The sequence below is a fragment of the Phocoena sinus genome, chromosome 2 (assembly GCF_008692025.1).
Source record: "Phocoena sinus isolate mPhoSin1 chromosome 2, mPhoSin1.pri, whole genome shotgun sequence".
NCBI lineage: Eukaryota > Metazoa > Chordata > Mammalia > Artiodactyla > Phocoenidae > Phocoena > Phocoena sinus.
In genome coordinates this window covers 142,071,598-142,093,693 of record NC_045764.1, presented here as the reverse complement: position 1 = coordinate 142,093,693, position 22,096 = coordinate 142,071,598, and the positions used below count along the sequence as shown (strand labels likewise).

At 37.7% G+C, this 22,096-nt stretch overlaps 1 protein-coding gene across 8 annotated transcripts in view; it reads right to left on the bottom strand.

Annotated features, from left to right (window-relative positions):
• Positions 1 to 22,096, bottom strand: part of FUT8 (fucosyltransferase 8) — a 325,108-nt gene that overhangs the window by 98,474 nt on the left and 204,538 nt on the right. For all 8 annotated transcript variants that reach the window (XM_032622335.1, XM_032622331.1, XM_032622333.1 and 5 more), the window contains 2 exons: positions 9,255 to 9,370; positions 8,976 to 9,138 (listed from right to left, as the gene is read on the bottom strand). In XM_032622335.1, coding sequence (XP_032478226.1) covers positions 8,976 to 9,138; positions 9,255 to 9,370 — 279 coding nt within the window. The remainder of the gene's footprint in view (positions 1 to 8,975; positions 9,139 to 9,254; positions 9,371 to 22,096) is intronic.

Here is a 22,096-nt window from a genome sequence, read left to right as displayed (position 1 = left end):
ACTACAGTATATAATACATGTAACATACAAAATATGTGTTAATCGACTGTTTATGTTACCAGTAAGGTTTCTGGTTAACAGTAGGCTACTAGTAGTTAAGTTTTTGCGAAGACAAAAGTTATACGTGGATTTTTTTACTGTGCAGTGGATTGGTGCCCCTAACCCCCACATTTTTCAAGGGTCAGCTGTAGTTCTTTACTAAGCCAATAATGTTTAGACATTACCATCCTGCAAAATTTGTCACCTTTTAGCCAAAGACATGAGGATAATCAAACAGAAAGTTTCAGTTCTGGCCCATTATTGGGAAACATGGTGCCTGAAAACCATTCTACAGAAATTCCGGATTTTCAGTGACTCCATTCTCAAATCAAATCTCCTAGAGGTATCCCTCAAGCTGGTAAACTGGATGTCTTGGTTTTGACCATGAAGATACCAAAAAATCTAGGACGTGGGTGGTGAATCTAAAGGCCTGAGGTATTAAAAGCCTGAGAAATACAAACCCAGGCAAAGTACCAGCAGAATAGTGCTAGTCATTTGAGGGTAGAATACACATGCCTGAAGATAAGTGATAGACTAGACCAACATCTGTGACTCTAAGAGAAAGCCAACTACGACAGGCATCAAAACCTCTTCTTCAAAAACTGGGCTACATTTATGTTCGTTGTGTTTTCTGTTAATTTTCCTATTTTTATACCTTAATATTCACAAAACTCTTTTTAAATGTTCTCGTCTGTCTCAATTATGCCAATGAAGAACCACAAGGAGAGTATTTTGCTTATACCTTATTCAAAATGTTGAAGAGGGAAATTCTCCCTGAGGGCCAGCACAGAGCAGATATAATCCAAGGAAGAAAAGTCCAAGGTGAAGGAACTGACATTTATTAAAGTAAATGTGACTAAGGGAGGCTACACCACAGAGCCTAATCCATAGGTAAATATGGATCAAGGGCAATACTTTTGTTTGCTCCTGGGGCAGAAGTAAGCAGTGCAAAGGATAAAAATGTGACCAGGAGACAGACAGGCAGACAATGCTCCCACTGCCTCCCATGTTGTCTCAGCAGGAATTTTAGAATACCACCATTCTGACAGCTCACATGGGTGAAGAGGAGTCCAGGAGGGCAACAACAAATACAGCTCATACTACCACATAAGGCAATAATTATGCTATTTGGTGATTGATGTCCACTAGGCTTATGTTTATGTTCCAGATCTTCCTTTTGAGCACTGTGACAATCTCCCCTTACCTGTGCCTTCCTTGGAGGATCTAAGAATTTTCTATTTATATCCTCTTACAGGACTTTCCTTGTGCAGGTCTGACTAGAGTCTACCAGAACCTACAATGTGTCAGTGACTGTGGAAAGTGTTTTATATATTTTCCCACACTTAATCATCACAATGCTGTAATATAGCAATTATATCTCCACGTGTAGAAGAGAAAAATAAAGCTCAGAGAAGTATTTAGCAATTAAGAGAAAGGATTTCAGAATATAACAGCTCTGCCACTTACTTGCGTAAGCTATCTAAATTCTCTAGGTCTGAGTATAACTTACTTTATAAAATGAGGAGGCTATCAATATTACTATGTTGACAAAATAAGATAATGAATGGAGAGCCTTTATCACAGTGACTGGCATGTAGGAAATCCTTAGTAAGTAGTTTTTTTTGTTTGTTTGTTTTGCGGTATGGGGGCCTCTCGCTGCGGTGGCCTCTCCGGCTGCTGAGCACAGGCTCCGGACGTGCAGGCCCACCAGCCATGGCTCACCGGCCCAGCCGCTGCAGCATGTGGGATCTTCCCGGACCAGGGCACGAACCCGTGTCCCCTGCATCGGCAGGCGGACTCCCAACCACTGCGCCACCAGGGAAGCCCAGTAAGTAGTTATTTCTAATGTCAAAATAATTATTGAGTTTGGAAACCACACCCAAGGAGATGTAAGGTGGGGGCAGGCAAAACAGAACTAGGGCCACAAGATGAGACATACTTTTCCACCTGCAGGTTCTCCTCCCAATGCAAATTTTATTTTAGGGGAGAATGTTCCTTTACACAAGATGGAGAATCACAATCTGGCTGATAGAAACTAAGTGATAAGCAGAATAAGGACCACTTCATATGACAATGTCTCCCTTTGTCCAAGGATATTAAGAGAAATGTTCTAGTACCGCTTAAAAATAAGCCTGGATTCCTTAGTAGAAAAACAATCATACAAAAACATTTTGTCCAAAGGAATTAAAAGCTGGGGAACGAGTATCTACATTCCAGCTTAATGTACGAATCAATTAAATCACACATCAAAGAAATTAAGTGTGTATGTAATGAAACAAAAAACAAAGAATAATAGATTTGAAGGTTCACAAAACTATTCAAGAGTGAAAATTGCAATTCTTGGAACGTTCAAAGACAGTTGAGTAGAGTCCACCTTATAAAGAGAGTGAAAACACAAGCTACTGGACCACAATGGTTATGACCAGCAATTCTGATCAAATAGATCCATAAGCTATTAACCTACCACTCTTGCCCTATAACCAGTCAGATATTGTACCCCTTATCTGATTTGAAGTGCTTTTGTTACATAGTCCCCTACACACAGTAGCAAAAAGCCAATCAGCTTAATTAGCCATAAGTATCATTCATCATTTTGGAAACACAGCTGATCTCAGTCTTAGCAAAGCTGCTTTACATATTACTGATAATGAGATGATGCAAACCAGGCAGGAGTGATGAGATTGCTACTTTACTAGATTGTTTCTCAATAGTTTCAGTCAATTTAATTGAGAAATAGCTCATCAGTCCTGTGAGCCCTCCTGTCCTTTAATAATTAATGCAATTTAAAATAAGAAAGAAGCAATTCCAGTAACTATTTCATAAACTGGTGTTTGGCACCATAAAGATGACAAAAAGAGCCAAAGTGACAATGATTAAGTTAAATGTATCTCTGGACAACCAAACAGCGTGGTAAGACAAACTCTTCATGACACCCTCAGAGGTTGAGGGCCAAATCTATGAGGCTGTAAATCCAAGCACTGAGCCTACAACTACTACATAAATAATAAAACCATAATGACAAAAATAATCACTCTCAATTGCTGATTTCTCTCTTGCTATTTCAAAGAGACGGGCCAGGGTCAATTCATGATCAATGATATCAAAAGCACCAGGTAAATGGGACTGTATTACTAAGAAGTGTGGTCACATACAATCATTAGAATGAAATCATCAACTGAAAAATCAAATAATACTAATGCTTGAGATCAATACAGCAGGTAATAATAATATGCTACTCTGTATTTATTTATTATACCATCAGCCCCTCTAAATTCTTAAAAAACCTTCTAAAAGACAAAGAATATTACTAATTAACTAGCAGTTGATCACCCAACAGTAGCAACAGGTAGGGATCAAGCTCTACTAGATACTAGCTCTCAAGTAATAGGCTAATCAGGTCAATAGCATTTTGCTAAAAATCTCAGGTGAGCTGAATCCCATATCAAGTATGATATTTGGCATCCAAGCTGCATTAGTGACAGGTATTTTAAGTAATGAACAGTGGGAGCCACATTCTAGAAAAGAAACATGGTCCCCTCACTAAAAAGAACAGCATCAAGTGGGGAGCAAAAGAAGAGTCTTTCCCCACAGTTTACAGATAGGTCCAGTAATCTACAGAGAAATGTGATTTTTTTCCAGGAAACCTAGACAACCTCTATCAGTGGTGAACGCATAAAGAGAACCAGGGATTCTGTAGAGCCTTAGTTCTCAAAGACCAGCAACTTCAACAACACTTACGAATGTGTTAGAAATGGAAATTCTCGGGCCTCACTCCAGACCTACTGAATCAGGAACTCTGAGGATGGGATTTAGCAATCTGTATTTTTTAAGAAGCTCTCCAGGTGCTCCTGATGCCTTGCTGAAGTTTGAAAAGCACTACAGTAACAACAATGACACACAAAATTTCTTAACAATTTAGGACGGAGCACTTTTGGCTTCCCTACTTTCTAATTCACCTATGTGCTGAGAAGAGACTGTTGTGAGATATGCCTCTATTTATGAGATGGTAAGTACTGAATTTCAAATATCTTCAATAGTATCTATGACCACGACTTTACAAGTTAAAATGTTTGGAAACTAAATTTTTCTACTTAGTATGACAATTGAGGACATTAGCAATATTTGTGATTTACTCAACATTTAGTTTTTTATATTAGGGTTCTAGGAAATTTATTTGGAAAATAAATAAGAGTTCTGCTCCTAAAATTGACTTAGTTAAAATATACCTTCCATAATAACAGTGCAATAAACCATTCATATTGTTCACACATATAAAAAGAAATCTAATATACACTAATAAACATATATAAAAGGATTTCTGATTTATATACTTTAGGTATGGTATTACCTTTTGAAGAATTAAGATGAAAGATATGCAATTTTATTTATCACATTAAGCTGTAAAGGTCTAAGAGGCAATAAAAGCTGAGTATGAAAGATGTGTAAAAAGTGAGGATACATTTTTTTTCCCTTTCAATATTAAACTGAAGTCCCAGTTTTGTCTGTAAAGCAAGTAGATAGATTGATTCCAAGAGCTTAGGGTCATCAAAAGAAAATAACATTCCATATTCACTTTACTCTTTCTCCTCTCCTTGCAAGGAGAGTAGCACCATGGAATAAGACATAAGATCTAAACCAGTTCTCTGAATCTAACAACCTTAATAAGTTTATGATGAGGTGAAGTGGGGTTTTTTCCCTCAATTTTAACAAATTTTTAGATGCATTTAAGAAACTACTGAGCAAACAGTCCACGAAATGTAAACAAACGATTAGATGTATTTGGTAAGCAACATTATTTTTTATCATTCACATTCAATTAAAAGAAAGTCCATACTTCATTGCTTAGAATCAGAATTACACTCCAAATCAGAAACACTATGATAGTTTTATTTTTAGTGATTCATATATAACTGAAGTCTCAAGACTACTTTTAGATACAGGAATCACTTAAATCCTCCAAAACAAATCAAACATGAAGTCAAGGGCACTGAGTACAAAAATCCTTCTATGTCAGGTTTTCTTCCAGTCCCATCATGCTTCCTATCAGTCCATTTCCTTCCCTATATATCCTTGACTTCTAACAGATACTCTCTGTTTTGCAGAACCCACTGTTAAAATTAACTGGAGCTTCCAGTTTTATTCAGAGGTAAATGACTTTACTCCTATAACTTGCCCTTCATACCTTTTGGGATTCTCAATTACAGGAGAATATTTTTACCTCAATTATTTAATTTTCTTTAGTTGCATAATATTCATAAATCTTTCAGTGGAACAGGATTATTTTTACAAGGAGGTACAAAGTAGAGTGTGAAATAATCAAAGAATGCACATACATGCCTCCCCAGCAAATAAAAAAGACATAACTTACTGAACACTAACTAAATAATGAGTGCTTAGTACTGCAGGGTAGAGAAGAAACTGAAGTTAGAGTTCCAGTCCTCAGGAGATTACACTTCGTCAGGGAAAAAAGCCAAATTACTACAAAAGAAACAATGATGTCCATTTATGAAAGCTGTCCCTCCCAGGAAATTACAAGTCCTCAATTACTTTTGAGTCCCCCATCTCCCTATATTAGATCAGTTACCAAGTCCTGCAGCTTCCATTTTTCACGCATTTATCCCTTTCTATTCCTACTACCAACTACCCAGGTCCAGAAGCTCATTATCACTTACTTGGACTTCTGTAACATCTTTCTCATTTCCTGACAACAGACTTTGCTTCACACAGCTCTCAGAATGAGATTTCTAAAATGCACCAGTAAGACTTGTATCCAGAATAAATGAAGAATGCTTATAGCTCAATAAAAAGAAAAAAAATTCCCCCAAAATTAAGCATGTGATTTGGAAAAGACACTTTACCAAGGATGATATATGGATGGCAATTAAGCACATTAAAAGATGCTCAATATCATTAGTAAGGAGTTGCAAATGAAAACCATTATGATATACCACTACACTCCTGTTAGAATGGTAGGAGGAAAATGTAAAAATTGACAATACCAAGTGCAACAAGGATACAGAGCAACTGGAACTCTTACACACTGCTGATGAGAATACAAAATAATACTACCCTTTGGCAAACAGTTTGGCGATGTCTTAGGGAATTAAACATTCACTCCATATATCAATAGTCCCCAACCTTTTTGGCACCAGGGACCGGTTTCATGGAAGACAATTTGTCCACAGACAGGGGAGGGGGGAGGGGGTTCAGGCAGTAATGTGAGCGATGGGGACAGGCAGATGAAGCTTTGCTTGCTCGCCCGCCGCTCACCTCCTGCTGTGCGGCCCAGTTCCTAAGGAACTGCCATACATGACCCATCAAACCCACTCCTACGTATTAATCCAAAAGAAGTGAAAACATGTTTCCACAAAAAACGTGTATATTAATGTCTATAGTAGCTTTATATATACATAATCGCCAAAAAATTGAAAACCCAAATGTGCTTCAACTGGTGAATGGATAAACTAACTGTGGTAGGTCCATACGATGGAATATTACTTAGCAATAAAAAGGAATGAACTACCCATACACAACACAACATGGGTGAATCTCAAATGCATTACACCAAGTAAAAGAAACCACACTCAAAAAACTACGTAGTGTGATTGCATTTACATAAAATTCTGGAAAAGGTAAAATTATTGGGGCAGGAGACAGATTGGGTGACTGCAAGGGACTGGTGTGGGGGTGGGGCGGTGCTGACTCTAAAGAGGCAGAAGGAATTTTCCTGGGGTGGCGGCAGTGTTCTGCACCTGGATTGCAGTGGTGGTTACAAAACTATGAGCATGTGTCAAAACTCACAGAACTACAGACTAAAATATGTGTATTTTACTGTAAATAAACTATGCCACAATAAAGTTGATTTAGAAAGGAAAAAAAGGAGGATCAGTGTTTCTATCAGAACAAAGTTCTAAGATAGAAAGAAACCCCTTCTGAAGAAACAAAAGCCCATAAGTTACTTCTCTATAACTGATGTCTTTCTAAACCAAAAAATGATGAGTGATTCAAAGGGAAATCTGAACAAGAAAACCGATAGATTCAACTTCTGATTCTTCAGAGAATACAGACAGTCCAGAGACAACTTGTACACTATGATTTGGGCAAGTGTAAAAAGAAAATGGGGATTTATGTGTACTGTAAAAATCATGAGAGACAAACAAAAGTCTTTTAATTTTAATTCTTACACTTATCTTGGAAATTACCAGTAAGACGGCATATTCTACATACATACAAATCCTCTCTATTTGTACATTCATTACTTTAAAGGTTATTTCTCTAATGTTTGGTTGTCCTTTGCTCATTATTTGTATCACTGCATTCTAATCTGGCTGCCTGGAGTTAAATTACTACCCTGCGAAGTTGTATCCCAAGTTCATTATAATTTCTGCTTAAGACAGCAAGAGAAATCGACTTGGATATTTTGGGTACCTTTCCTTTTTTTTTCCAGTGAAATATTATTATTTAACATTTACTAAAAGGTACTGTCAAGAAACATAATGTATTTAAACCGGAACTCACAAAAAACTTAACATTGATTTACATCAACTTTTCAGGGCCCAACATTTTTCATTTGTACATGTTTTCCAATTTCTACATATAGTCACAAAATATATGCACAAAATAATTTATAAGTAATTATTTTAATTTGGAAGAGACCAAACAATGAAATACTCAAGTAATTAAATCACTCAAACTTTAAAATTAAACATTCTATCAGTAGTCAAGAGCCAAAATTATCCTTTAAATACCATACAGGCTTCTCAACTCAAATCCTCTTCAGATGTACACTTTCCTATAAAACTGCAATAAGCAAAGCACACAAGCACACTGCTCCAAATAACATAACTTTGGTGCCTAGAATCAGCTTAGGGTAGAGAAGCATTAAGGACAGAATTAGTCAGTATTTGGTCTAGTGGTCTAAGTATGGCTTGATTGCAAGCTAAGCTAAAAATTTCAAAGGGACTGCCAAATCTGTGGCCTAATAAGTCAATGCCCCTTGAAATTTATGCTATCTTATTGCTGTAGATTCACTAATGCTAAAATGATTCCAATAAACGGACAGATTTTATTTGTAATTTCACTTAAAATAGCAGAGCAATGTTTCACAATCACTACAATATTGCTGATGACGTTAATATATATGAATCTGTTGGTTGTGGGTAATTCTTTTCCTCTTCATAGTGGTAGGTTGTGTTAATACAACAAGTGTCTTCTATTGTTCACTAATGAGACAGTAATTGCCAACAGAATCCTACTGGGAATACAGACTTGCATAAATAATAGGGCTAAGGACAGGTTTTACATATCTATAATGATTCTCAGGTACATTTTGTTCTGCATGAACACACCAACACCGAAATGTATCCTTTCCTATGGAGGATAAACTCCGTATCTTCAGAAATGTGCAAATAAGAGGAACAAATTTAACTAGGCAGATTTCAGGTTCTTCTTTCTAGCAACTAAATGAAAGAGCAATTAACAGAATGCTCCTTTTTATCAAAAACTTATTACCCTTTCACTAGAAGCCCTAAAAAGTTGCTATTTTAAAGTTTTCAATGCTTCAGTTAGAAACATAACTGGCAGCCTCAGTATGAGTTCCAATGAATGTACTGCAATGCAAAACTGTACATGTCACTTCAAATATCGGTTGTATAACAAGGAAGTTTAAAGAAGATATTGTAATGCATTGTTGGCTGACACCACTATCTTCTGAGTTTATTTCGGGTATAAAGATTTCTAGAAATTCATTTAAAATAATATTTTCTGGTGATGAACTACATTTGGCAATTATTGTCCACTGAGCCCTCAGGTACTCTACTGCTTCTAAACATGGTAGGTATCATTTACCATTCAGCAGGGAAATTAACAAAAGTTCCCATTTCCCATTCTTAGATTATAATCTTTACTAAACCCCAAATGAAATGTAAGTGTAGTACCTTTCATGATGTCCCAAATCTGACAGAAATTCATCTGCATGTCTTTGGAGTTCATTTCCTTCTAAATTCTTTAATTTCTTCAACTCACTTTGTAGAAAAAACCAGAGCTCTTTAGCTCCATTTTCAATCCTCCTCCTTAGGATTTCATGATCCTTCCCAAGACCTGCAGTCAAAGAATAGAGAGCATCAGCATTTCCAACATTTTGATGAAAGGAAATTTTCAATTATTTGTGCTAATGTCAACATACTGAAGAGGAAAAACAATGTATCGTTACCTACCATTTCTAGTTTGTTTCTTATAATTTTCAATCTGTTCTTTGGCCTTCACAAGCTGCTCTTCTAAAGCACGAACCCTTCCTGAAGCTGGCCCCTGATCAATGGGGCCTTCTGGTATTCTGTAGTTCAAGGAAGAAAATGTAAACATTTAGCTTATAAATTATGCAACAAAATACATGTTTACTTTGCTGAAACATTATTTATTGGTAATTCTAGAAGTCACTGGACCATATCATATATTAGAAGTACCAAATGAAATTTTTCTCTCCAAAGCTATAGGGTAAGATGTAAACACTGGAATGAAACTGAACAAACACACAAAAAAATAATCCAGCTCATAGATGTATGATCTTCTAGGAATTAAGGAACCTTTAGAACTGTCTCCTAAAAACTTTCATCATACAACTTAGAATAACACCATCAGTGGCAAAGCGATCAATTCTTCATTAGTGCTGAGAATAACAAAGTTGAAGGAGAAGGTGACAAAAAGGCTTAAAAGGAGTAAGAAAGCAAATAACTGAACCTGTGTCTATGTTCAAATAGCAAATACAAATTATTTCTAAATTAACTATAATATCAGATATAAATCTGTGTTCCGATTCATGAACTCATGACCTCAGATTACTAAGCGTGGGTTTTATAAAGAAGGGAAAGACAAGAATAGAAGATGAAGTATACCAGAAAAAACACCTGAAGATTAATGTTCTGTTTACGTCAGGAATGGAAAGTATCAGTCAACAAGACAAAATGTTGGAATATAGCAGAGGAACACCAGGATCCCTTGCTTATATTATCAACCTGTACAGCTTCTTTCCAAACTGTACTTGTTTCTAACATATTTTGTTTTTATGTGACTTTTGGCAGTATTCTGTACTCCATCATGGCCATAAAAGATATCCACATCCTAATCCCGTAACCTGTAATGCTACCTTAGGTGACAAAAGAATCCTTATATGTGTGATTAAGTTAAGGACCCTGAGATAGGGAGACAGCCCTGGATTACCCAGGTGGGCCATAATTGTAACCACAGGTGTTCTTATAAGAGGGGAGTAGAAGGAAATTTTATTATAAAAGAGGAGGAGGTGATGTGGTTAATTAGTTTTGAAGGTGGAGGAAGGGGTCATGACCAAAAAATGCAAGGAAGGCATCTTTAGAAGCTGGAAAAGGCAAAGAAACAGATTCTCCCCTAGAGCTTCTCTAGTGAATGTGGCCCCAATGACACCTTGGTTTTGGCCCAGTGAAACTCATTTCAGACGTCTGCCCTCCCAAACTGTAAAAGAATAAATTTCCATTTATTGTTTTAAGCCACAGAGTTTATTGTATGTGTTACAGCAGCAATAGGAAACTGATACATATACACATATTTACATACATGCATACATATACATATATACTTTCTTCTTTTTTTATTTGCGGTGCACGGGCCTCTCACTGTTGTGGCCTCTCCCGTTGTGGAGAACTGGCTCCAGATGCGCAGGCTCAGTGGCCATAGCCCACGGGCCCAGCCGCTCCATGGCATGCGGGATCTTCCCGAACCGGGGCACGAACCCATGTCCCCTGCATCGGCAGGCGGACTCTCAACCACTGCGCCACCAGGGAAGCCCTACATATATACTTTTGAAAAACTATTAAGTAGATTAAATAATGGCTGATTTTTCTTCCAAAATCTATTTAAATGAGAAACTGCCTCTAAAAGTACGAAGCACAGAGTCTGTCAATAAAGCTTAACAGGAATATTGTATCTGGGGTCAGTCATTCTACAGATGAGCTGTAATATCAAAATGCCTGGGATATCTATTCTTACCATCACAATCACTTTTCGGAAACAATTTCTAAATTATACTTGGCAGAACTTAAACTTAGCTATCAACCTGAGGAGAAAACTAATACAAAGAGGGCAGACAGCAGAAGCAAGAAGAACTACAATCCTGCAGACTGTGGAATGAAAACCACATTCCCAGAAAGACAGACAAAATAAAAAGGCAGAGGGATATGTACCCAATGAAGGAACAAGATAAAACCCCAGAAGAACAATTAAATGAAGTGGAGATAGGCAACCTTCCAGAAAAAGAATTCAGAATAGTGATAGGGAAGATGATCCAGGACCTCGGAAAAAGAATGGAGGCAAAGATCGAGAAGATGCAAGAAATGTTTAACAAAGACCTAGAAGAATTAAAGAACAAACACCTAGAAGAATTAAATAACCAACACACAAAGATGAACAATACAATAACGGAAATGAAAAATACACTAGAGGGAATCAATAGCAGAATAAATGAAGCAGAAGAACGGATGAGTGACCTGGAAGACAGAATGGTACAATTCACTGCCATGGAACAGAATAAAGAAAAACGAATGAAAAGAAATGAAGACAGCCTAAGAGAGCTCCGGGACAACATTAAACAAACAAACATTCATATTATAGGGGTCGCAAAAGGAGAAGAGGAAAAGGACCCGAGAAAATATTTGAAGAGGGAGTGGCACAATATATTAAAAGTGATGAAAGGGAAGAACCTACAACCAAGATTAATCTACCTGGCAAGGATCTCATTCAGATTCAACAGAGAAATCAAAAGATTTATAAACAAGCAAAAGCTAAGAGAATTCAGCACCACCAAACCAGCTCAGCAGCAAATGCTAAAGGAACTTCTCTAAGTGGGAAACACAAGAGAAGAAAAGGACCTACAAAAAGAAAGCCAAAACAATTAAGAAAATGGTAATAGGAACATATATATCGATAATTACCTTAAATATGAATAGATTCAATGCTCCAACCAAAAGACACAGGTTTGCTGAATGGATACAAAAACGAGACCCACATATATGCTGTCTACAAGAGACCCACTTTAGACCTAGGGACACATACAGACTGAAAGTGAGGGGATGGAACAAGGTATTCCAAAGAAATGGAAATCAAAAGAAAGCTAGAGTGGCAATACTCATATCAGATAAAATAGACTTTAAAATAATGAATGTTACAAGAAACAAGGAAAGACACTACATAATGATCAAGGGATCCATCCAAGAAGAAGATATAGCAATGATAAATATATATGCACCCAACATAGGAGCACCTCAATACACAAGGCAAACGCTAACAGCTATAAAAGAGGAAATAGACAGTAACACTGTAATAGTGGGGGACTTTAACGCCTCACTTACACCATTGCAAGATCAACCAGACAGAAAATTAATAGGGAAACACAAACTTTAAATGACACAACAGACCAAATACATTTCATTGATATTTAAAGGACATTCTATCAGAAAACAGCAGATTACACTTTCTTCTCAAATGCACATGGAACATTCTTCAGGATAGATCACATCTTGGGTCACAATTCAAGCCTCAGTACAGTTAAGAAAACTGAAATCATATCAAGCATCTTTTCTGACCACAACGCTATGAGATTAGAAATCAATTACAGGGGAAAAAAACGTAAAAAACACAAACACATGGAGGCTAAAGAATACGTTACTAAATAACCAAGAGATCATGAAAGGAATCAAAGAGAAAATCAAAAATTCCTAGAGACAAACGACAACAAAACCACGACAATCCAAAACCTGTGGGATGCAGCAAAAGCAGTTCTAAGAGGGAAGTTTAGAGCAATACAATCCTACCTCAAGAAACAACAAAAATCTCTAATAAACAATCTAATCTTACACCTAAAGGAACTAGAGAAAAAAGAACAAACAAAACTGAAGTTAGCAGAAGGAAAGAAATCATAAAGATCAGAGGAGAAAAAAATGAAATATAAATGAAGAAAACAATAGCAAAGATCAATAAAACTTAAAAGCTGGTTCTTTAAGAAGATGAACAAAATTGATAAACCTTTAGCCAGACTCATCAAGAAAAAGAGGGAGGGGACTGAAATCAATAAAATTAGAAATGAAAATGGAGATGTTACAACAGACACCGCAGAAAAACAAAAGATCATAAGAGACTACTACAAGCAACTCTATGCCAAAGACACCTTGAAAATGGTAGTCATGAAAATGGAAAACCTTAAGAAATGGACAAATTCTTAGAAAGGTATAACCTTCCAAAACTGAACCAGGAAGAAATAGAAAATAAGAAAAGACCAATCACAAGTAATGAAATTGAAACTGCGATTAAAAATCTTCCAACAAACAAAAGTCCAGGACCAGACTGCTTTACAGGTGAATACTATCAAACATTTAGAGAACAGCTAACACCCATCCTTCTCAAACTCTTCCAAAATATTGCAGAGGAAGGAACACTCCCAAACTCATTCTATGAGGCCACCATCACCCTGATACCAAAACCAGACAGGGATACTATAAAAAAGAAAATTACAGAACAATATCACTGATGAATATAGATGCAAAAATCCTCAACAAAATACTAGCAAACAGAATCCAACAACACATTAAAAGGGTCATAAACCATGATCAAATGAGATTTATCCCAGGGATGCAAGGATTGCAAAATATACGCAAATCAATCAATGTGATACACCACGTTAACAAATTGAAGAATGAAAACAATATGTTCATCTCAATAGATGCAGAAAAAGCTTCTGATAAAATTCCACACACATTTATGATAAAAACCCTCCAGAAAGTGGGCACAGAGGGAACCTACCTCAACATCATAAAGGCCATATACGACAAACCCACAGCAAACACTATTCTCAATGGTGAAAAACTGAAAGCATTTCCTCTAAGATCAAGAACAAGACAACGATGTCCACTCTTGCCACTATTATCCAACATAGTTTTGGAAGTCTTAACCACAGCAGTCAGAGAAGAAAAAGAAATAAATGGAATACAAATTGGAAAAGAAGTAAAACTGTCACTGTTTGCAGATGACATGATACTTATACATAGATAATCCTAAAGATGCCACAAGAAAATGACTAGAGCTCATCAATGAATTGGTAAAGTTACAGGATACAAAATTAATGCATAGAAAGCTCTTGCATTCCTATACACTAAGAACAAAAGATCAGAAAGAGAAATTAAGGAAACAATCCCATTCACCACTGCAACAAAAAGAATAAAATAACTAGGAGTAAACCTACCTAAGGAGGTAAAAGACCTGTACTCAGAAAACTATAAGACACTGATGAAAGAAATCAAAGATGACACAAACAGATGGAGAGATATACCATATTCTTGGATTGGAAGAATCAATATTGTGAAAATGACTCTACTACCCAAAGCAATCTACAGATTCAATGCCATCCGTATCAAATCACCAATGGCATTTTTTACAGAACTAGAACAAAAAAACCTTAATATTTGTATGGAGACACAAAAGACCCCAAATACCCAAAGCAATCTTGAGGGAAAAAAACGGAGCTGGAGGAATCAGACTCCCTGACTTCAGACTATACTACAAAGCTACAGTAATCAAGACAGTATGGTACTGGCACAAAAACAGAAACATAGATCAATGGAACAGGATAGGAAGCCCAGAGATAAACCCACGCACCTATGGTCAACTAATCTATGACAAAGGAGGCAAGGATATACAATCGAGAAAAGACAGTCTCTTCAATAAGTGGTGCTGGGAAAACTGGACAGCTACCTGTAAAAGAATCAAATTAGAACACTCCCTAACACCATACACAAAAATAAACTCAAAATGGATTAAAGACCTAAATGTTAAGACCAGACACTATAAAACTCTTAGAGCAAAACATAGGAAGAACACTCTTCTCTTTGACATAAATCACAGCAAGATCTTTTTTGACCCACCTCCTAGAGTATGGAAATAAAAACAAAAATAAACAAATGGGACCTAATGAAACTTAAAAGCTTTTGCACAGCAAAGGAAACTATAAACAAGACAAAAAGACAACCCTCAGAATGGGAGATAATATATGCAAATGAATCAATGGACAAAGGATTAATCTCCAAAATATACAAGCAGCTCATACAGCTCAATATCAAAAAAAGAAACAATCCAATCAAAATATGGGCAGGAGACCTAAACAGACATTTCTCCAAAGAAGACACACAGATGGCCAAGAGGCACATGAAAAGCTGCTCAACATCACCAATTATTAGAGAAATGCAAATCAAAACTACAATGAGGTATCACCTCACATTGGTTAAAATGAGCATCATCAGAAAATCTACAAACAACAAATGTTGGAGCGGGCTGGAGAAGAGGGAAACTTCTCACACTGTTCGTTAGCATGTAAGTTGACACAGCCACTACGGAGAACAGTATGGACTTTCCACAAAAAATTAAAAATAGAATTACCATATGACCCAGCAGTCCCACTACTGGGCATATACCCAGAGTAAACCATAAATTCAAAAAGACACACGCACCCCAGTGTTCAATGCAGCACTATTTACAATAGCCAGGTCACGGAAGCAACCTAAATGCCCATCGACAGACGAATGGATAAAGATGTGGTACATATATACTATGGAATATTACTCAGCTATAAAAAGGAATGAAATTTGGCCATTTGTAGAGACATGGATGGACCTAGAGACTGTCATACAGAGTAAGCCAGAAAGAGAGAAACAAATATCATATATTAACGCATATATGTGGAATCTAGAGAAATGGTACAGGTGAACCAGTTTGCAAGGCAGAAATAGAGACACAGATGTAGAGAACAAACATATGGACCCCAAGGGGGGAAAGGGGGGGTGGGAGTGGGGGGATGTGGTGGTGGTGGTGGTGGTAAGATGAACTGGGAGATTGGGATTGACAAATATACACCAATATGTATAAAATAGACAACTAATAAGAACCTGCTGTATAAAAAAATAAAATAAAAATTTTAAAAAAGACATGAAATTTTTAATACCTTTTCTAGCATTTTTATATAACAGATGAAGCCAAATTAACTGTTAATTACTTGACCACTTCAGAATGCATGTTTAGTAAAGAAGCTCCTGTTACAGTTATATCAGAGTAAATAAGGTATTCTATAATTTCACATGAACTTGTATGCACTAACACTGAACGTTAGCAGGAAAGATAGCCATCCTCTAAGCATGAGTTTTCCAGGCTACAGAATTTGAATTTAAAAAGCCTTCATTTGTATACAAACAACAGAATAATGATAAAATGAAGAGAGTTGGTAGGTGCACAATTACTCAGTTTATGAGCACAAATATGTATACATTCATAAGTGAGGCATTTCCTGGTATATAGTTTTTAGAACTTGGCTTTTACTTTCTGACTTAGATGGCTGGGTTTTAGGAAATAATTTCAAACAAAATAAAAGTACCACCCCTTGTAATTTATTCAATATTTTAGCATCAATATACCATAGGATAAGCATTTCCTTTTCAAAATATATTTCAGTGATACAAAATTTCACAGTAGAAAGATATGTCTAGGTCCTCCTTTTTATCTCATTTCTTCATACGTTGATGGAATAACGTTAGGGGAAAATAGGCATGAAGAAATAGCATAAGGCCTTTTCAGCAGAGTTCCATTAAGTACTAATGCCAATCTAATTCTAATAAAATAGAAATGAATTAGTGATTTCTAATAATTCATTAGATTATTAGTGATGCAATAATCTAATCCAACTGTGGATAAACTATAGGTAAAGGAAAGTAATAGAGAAGTCAATGTAAAAAATGTACAGAATAAGGACTATTGGAAAGGACTATTCTTTCCAAACCCCATAAAGAAAAAAGTCAATCTGCAAGAACAGTCTCTTTATCTGAATATTTAGTTAATTGAATGTTTTATTATATTCACTGTGCAAAAAGATATATAGAATGTCTTCTGGCCAAGACGAAATAACAGAGATCAGATTTACCATTAAGCCTGAAACAACTGAAAACCCAGATAAATCGTACGAAACAATGGTTTAATAAAACTGGAACCAGGAGAAAGATGGATGGCAAAATATGTGGTTCCTGAGTTCAGTCCCTCTCAGGGAAAGGGAAACTAGCAACTATCCATAGACAAGATTCCTTTCTGAAGATCCCAGAACAAAGGGGTGAGTCTGAAGCATCCCTTTCGACCACAAAATCTGAGAAAAACAGCATGAGAAGGGTAAGAGGAGTGTTTTCACTTTGACCACAGCCCCCCCACCAAGGTCAGTTCAGTGCTGCATTGAGGGGATCCCCTGGGCCTAAAGTTTCTCCTGTGGGAAAAGGGGAATGCAAGAGGACATGAAGCTTCCCCAGCATTCCAGATACTTCCTAGGAGTGATACCGAGCAGGGTACTGTGGAGCTCCTGGACACAAAGCTTTTCTGTGCCCCCCATTTCTTTGATGACAATCAATAGCCTTCATCAGCCTCCATGACATTCCTTGAGTTCCAACAGGCAGATTCAGGCAGTTGTTAACTAGGGATGGGAGGGGATACAAGACCAGGGAGAAACAAACAGTCAAGAGAAACAACAGTGCAACCTTGGGGGCAAGGTCCTGGTTCCCTATCAAGGGATACACAAAACAATGTCTTTGAGTTGTTTTGCAGATACCAAAACCCCCTCCAGGTGGGAGAAGTTAAGATTAACAATGGTATGTTGTCCACAAGCATGCAGACCCTAGACCAGCTGGAACCTGAAGGTTGATGATGCTGACTCCTACTCACCCCACCACCAACCCATCAGAAGAATGTCCACGTGCTGATCATGCCCTCTTTAAACCATTACTATATAACTTCTCAGTATCCTCTTCAAGTTGGGCCACATAGTTTTTCAAAGCAGTAACCTGCTGTGTCCCCCTGTGCCTGGCAAAGTAATAAAGCTATCCTTTTCTACTTCACCCAAAACTCTTGTCTACGAGATTCAATTCGGCACCGGTGTACAGAGAAGCTGACCTTTCGGCAACAGGAGGCCCACTTAAGCGCTCACAGGGATTATCACGGCAATCAGTTAGAGAAGGGGAAAGGGGCTCACAGCAATGAGTGTGCAAATCCTGGCAGACTGCATTCCTGCTAGTGGTTGGGCCTGAGCGGAGATCCCATCCAGTGACTCTGACCATTTGCAGAGCTGAGCCCGTGACCCCAGCTGGTCAGGGAATCTGGCTGGCATTTCTGCCTTATTGGGTCCCCAACCAGAATGCTATCTTGGTGGAGGACCAAATTCTAGTACTCTCCCTATACAGGGAAGCAAGTCAGCAGCCCCACCCAACTGCTAGGCATAGCCTCCAACCCCACTTAAGCAGGAAGCCTGTCCTGAGATGCTAGGCAGTCACCCAGCACATCCTACAGCCCACCCAAGCAAGGAAGCAAGTCACTGGCCATACCCAACTGCTGAGCATAGCCTCCAACCCCACCCAACAGTGAAGACTGGCCAAAGACGCCAGGCAGTTTGCAGGCTGCCATGCAGTACATCCTACGGCCTTCTTAGGAGGAAAGCAAGTCGGTAGCCACACCCCAACTGCCAAGACTAGTCTACAGCCAACCTGACCAGGAAGTCTGGCCAGGGATTTAAGGCAGACACAGAGCCCATTCTACAGGCCTGCTCAAACAAGGAGCCGAGCCAGAAGCATACTGTTGAACATAGTCTCCAGCCTCACCAGGTTGCCCAGCCAGAGACCCTGGTCAGCTCTAGAGTCCATTCTACAAGCCTGTTCAGGCAGAGAGCCAAGCCAGCAGCCTTGCTCAACTGCAGAGCATGACCACTGGTTCTGTCTGACTGAGGAAGCCCAAACAGTGACCCTCAGCAGCTTTGAAGCCTGGCCTGACTGTGTGGAGCCCAGCCTACAGTGCTGTACAGCAGCACATCATAGCCTACAGCCCACCCAGTTGCTAAGCATAGCCTGCAGACTCACCCAATTTTGAGGCAGAGCCTGTGGTCCCAATCTGATCAAGGAGTATGGCCTGAGTTCCCATCTGATCACAAAGTCCTGTGTATGGCTTTGACTGAATGTAGAGTCCAGCCAATGGCACCATCAAACCAGGGGGGCACAGCTTGAGGCTCCACCCAACCATGGATGAATGTGGAGCCCAGCGTGCGGCCCTGCCCATTCCCAGAATGCAACCAGCAGCACTCCCTGAACACCAGGCCAGAGAACATGGCCTGAAACCCTGCCTGAGCAGGTGACTGCAGAGCCCAGCAAATATCCCTGCCTGAACACAGATCCTAGCCAGCAGTTCTGTTTGAATGTGAAGCCCAGCCATGAGGCCTACCCAAATTCAGAAAAATGACAGCCCTCCGGCTCCCCAACCTCAGAGCACGTGCAGTAGCCCCACCTAACTAGAGACCCTGAGAGTAAGCATGGCTTGTCCAAGGCTGTTACCAGCTGCCCATCCAGAACCCCAAGCTGAGCTGTCTGGTAAAGGCCTTTCCCTGCTGAAGCAAATCTGTAAAGGCTGTAAAAGAGATCACTTTCTCAAAGGAGCAGATATGCACACAAGGATAGAAAGATCATGAGGAATCAGGTAAACATAACACGATCAAAGGAAACTAATAAAGCTACAATAACTATACCTAAGGAAATGGAGATCCATCAAGTGTTTAACGAAGAATTTAGAATGGCCCTCTTAAAGAAATTCAGAGAACTATGAGAAAACATAGATACACAGCTAATAAAAATTAGGAAAACAATGCATGTAACAAAATTGTAAATTCAACAAACAAATAGAAACCATAACAAAACAGAAACAACAGGAATCCTAGACCTGAAAATACAATGACTAAAGAATTCAACAAAAAGCTTCAATAGCAGACCTGACCAAGGAGAAGAAAGAATTAGTGAACCTGAATACAGCTCATTTGAAATTATCCAGTCAGAGGAGCAGAAAGAAAAAGAGTGAAGAAAGACTAAGGGAATTTATGAAATTCCACAAGCAAAACAATCTATGATTATTGGAGTCCTAGAAGGAAAAGAAAAGGAGAAAGGGGAAGAAGGCTTATTTTAAAAATAATTCCCAACTCTGGTGAGTGATCTGAACATCTAAATTCATGAAGCTTATAAGTCCCAAGTAGAAAATCTGATGGAGTTTTAAAAATCTGCAGAATACAAAATCAACATATAAAATTCAATGTATTTCTATATTCTAGGAAAAAACAATGGGAAATTGACATGTCAAAACACATTATTACTTAACCATAGCGTAAGAACCATGAAAAAATGAAATATGACTCAGTAAAAGAGGTATAAAACCTACAAACTGAAAATTATAAACTTTGCTTAGAAATTGACAGGCCAATTCAAAAATTCATATGGAAATGCAAACACCTAAAGCAGTCAAAACAAATCTGAAAAAGACTAAGAAACTGAAAGACTAACATCATCTGATATCAAGACCTACAGCAAAGTTACAATAATCAAGATGGTGAGCTACTGGCATAAAGATAAACAGAGATCAATGAAACAAAATAGAGTCCAGGAATAGGACCATACATATATGTAAAACTGATTTTTACAAAGTCACAAAGGTAATTCAGTGGAGAAAGGATAGCTTTTACAACAATAAAACTTCTGGAAGAAAAAAAGATATATACCTTTATGATCATCAGTTAGGCAAAGTTTTCTTACATATGACACCAAACGCATGATCCATAAAAGAAAAAATTGATAAATTAGACTTCACTGAAATCGAAAGCTCTTTATTTAGAAAGACACTCTTAAGACAATGGAAAGACATGACACAGACTAGAAGAAAATATTTGCAAATCCTATATCTGTTAAAGGATTTGTGTCTAAACTATATAAAGGATCCAATCATCAGAACACAACCCAAGCAAAACAAAAATAAAAACAAAAATGGACAAAGAGGGCTTCCCTGGTGGCGCAGTGGTTGAGAGTCCGCCTGCCAATGCAGGGGACATGGGTTTGTGCCCCGGTCTGGGAAGATCCCACATGCCGCAGAGCAGCTGGGCCCGTAAGCCATGGCCGCTGAGCCTGTGCATCTGGAGCCTGTGTTCCGCAACGGGAGAGGCCATGGCAGTGAGAGGCCCGCATACCGAAAAAAAAAGAAAAATATGGACAGAGAGATTTGAATAGATACTCTGCATACAAAAAAAAATTAGAATAGCAAATAAGCACATTAAAAGATGTTAAACATCATTAGTCATCAGGGAAATGGAAGAAAACTATAGTGTGTGGCTGGCCTGGTTCATTGCTTATATTTAATGTCATGGAATATGAAACAGGGTTTCTTGTAGATAATCCTCATTCCCTATTAAAAATTCCTACATGTTCAGTTTTTCTGACATGATGTACATTTTAAAAATTATCAAATTCTCCTGAATAAGACATTTGAAGAAAATCTTCATTCAAATATGAAGTTGCCCTTCTAACACACAAACATAAGCCCCACTCTTCAGGGAATTCAGCAGATCTGTCCAAAAATATGAAAACCAGTAAATTCCTGCTTTGCAGTCAGAATACGAAAAAACAGTGAATTTGTAGGCTAAGTGTAGTGATTATACAGCTCTCTCAGAGAAATTAGACTTTTGTCATCAGAAATATATTTAATAATTCATTTAAAACAGGTTGCCTTTCTTAAATATCAATACTTTCAACGATTTTGCCATGAATGTTGGAACAGTAAAGATATTAATTTAAGAAAAAGAACCTAGGCACAAATAAACAATATTAGGAATCAAAAGAGAATCATAAGCACAGGTAAAGAATTTTAAAACTCATCACAAAATACTATGAATATTTTCAGGCACTTAATTTTAAAATATGGAAGAAATAAATAACTTCCAGAGGCAACTGAATTACCAAAATAGATTCAAGAAGAAACAGAAATTGAATCAGTAATCAAAAACCTATTTAATTTAAAAAAACTCTAGGATCAGGCGTTTTTATACATGAGTTTCACAAATGCTCATAAGACAGCTATCTGAATTTTTTCCTAGGGAATATAAAGAGATGAAGTTCCAAAATTCCATTCCTGAAATTAGTATAAGATTGATAGAAAAATAGTG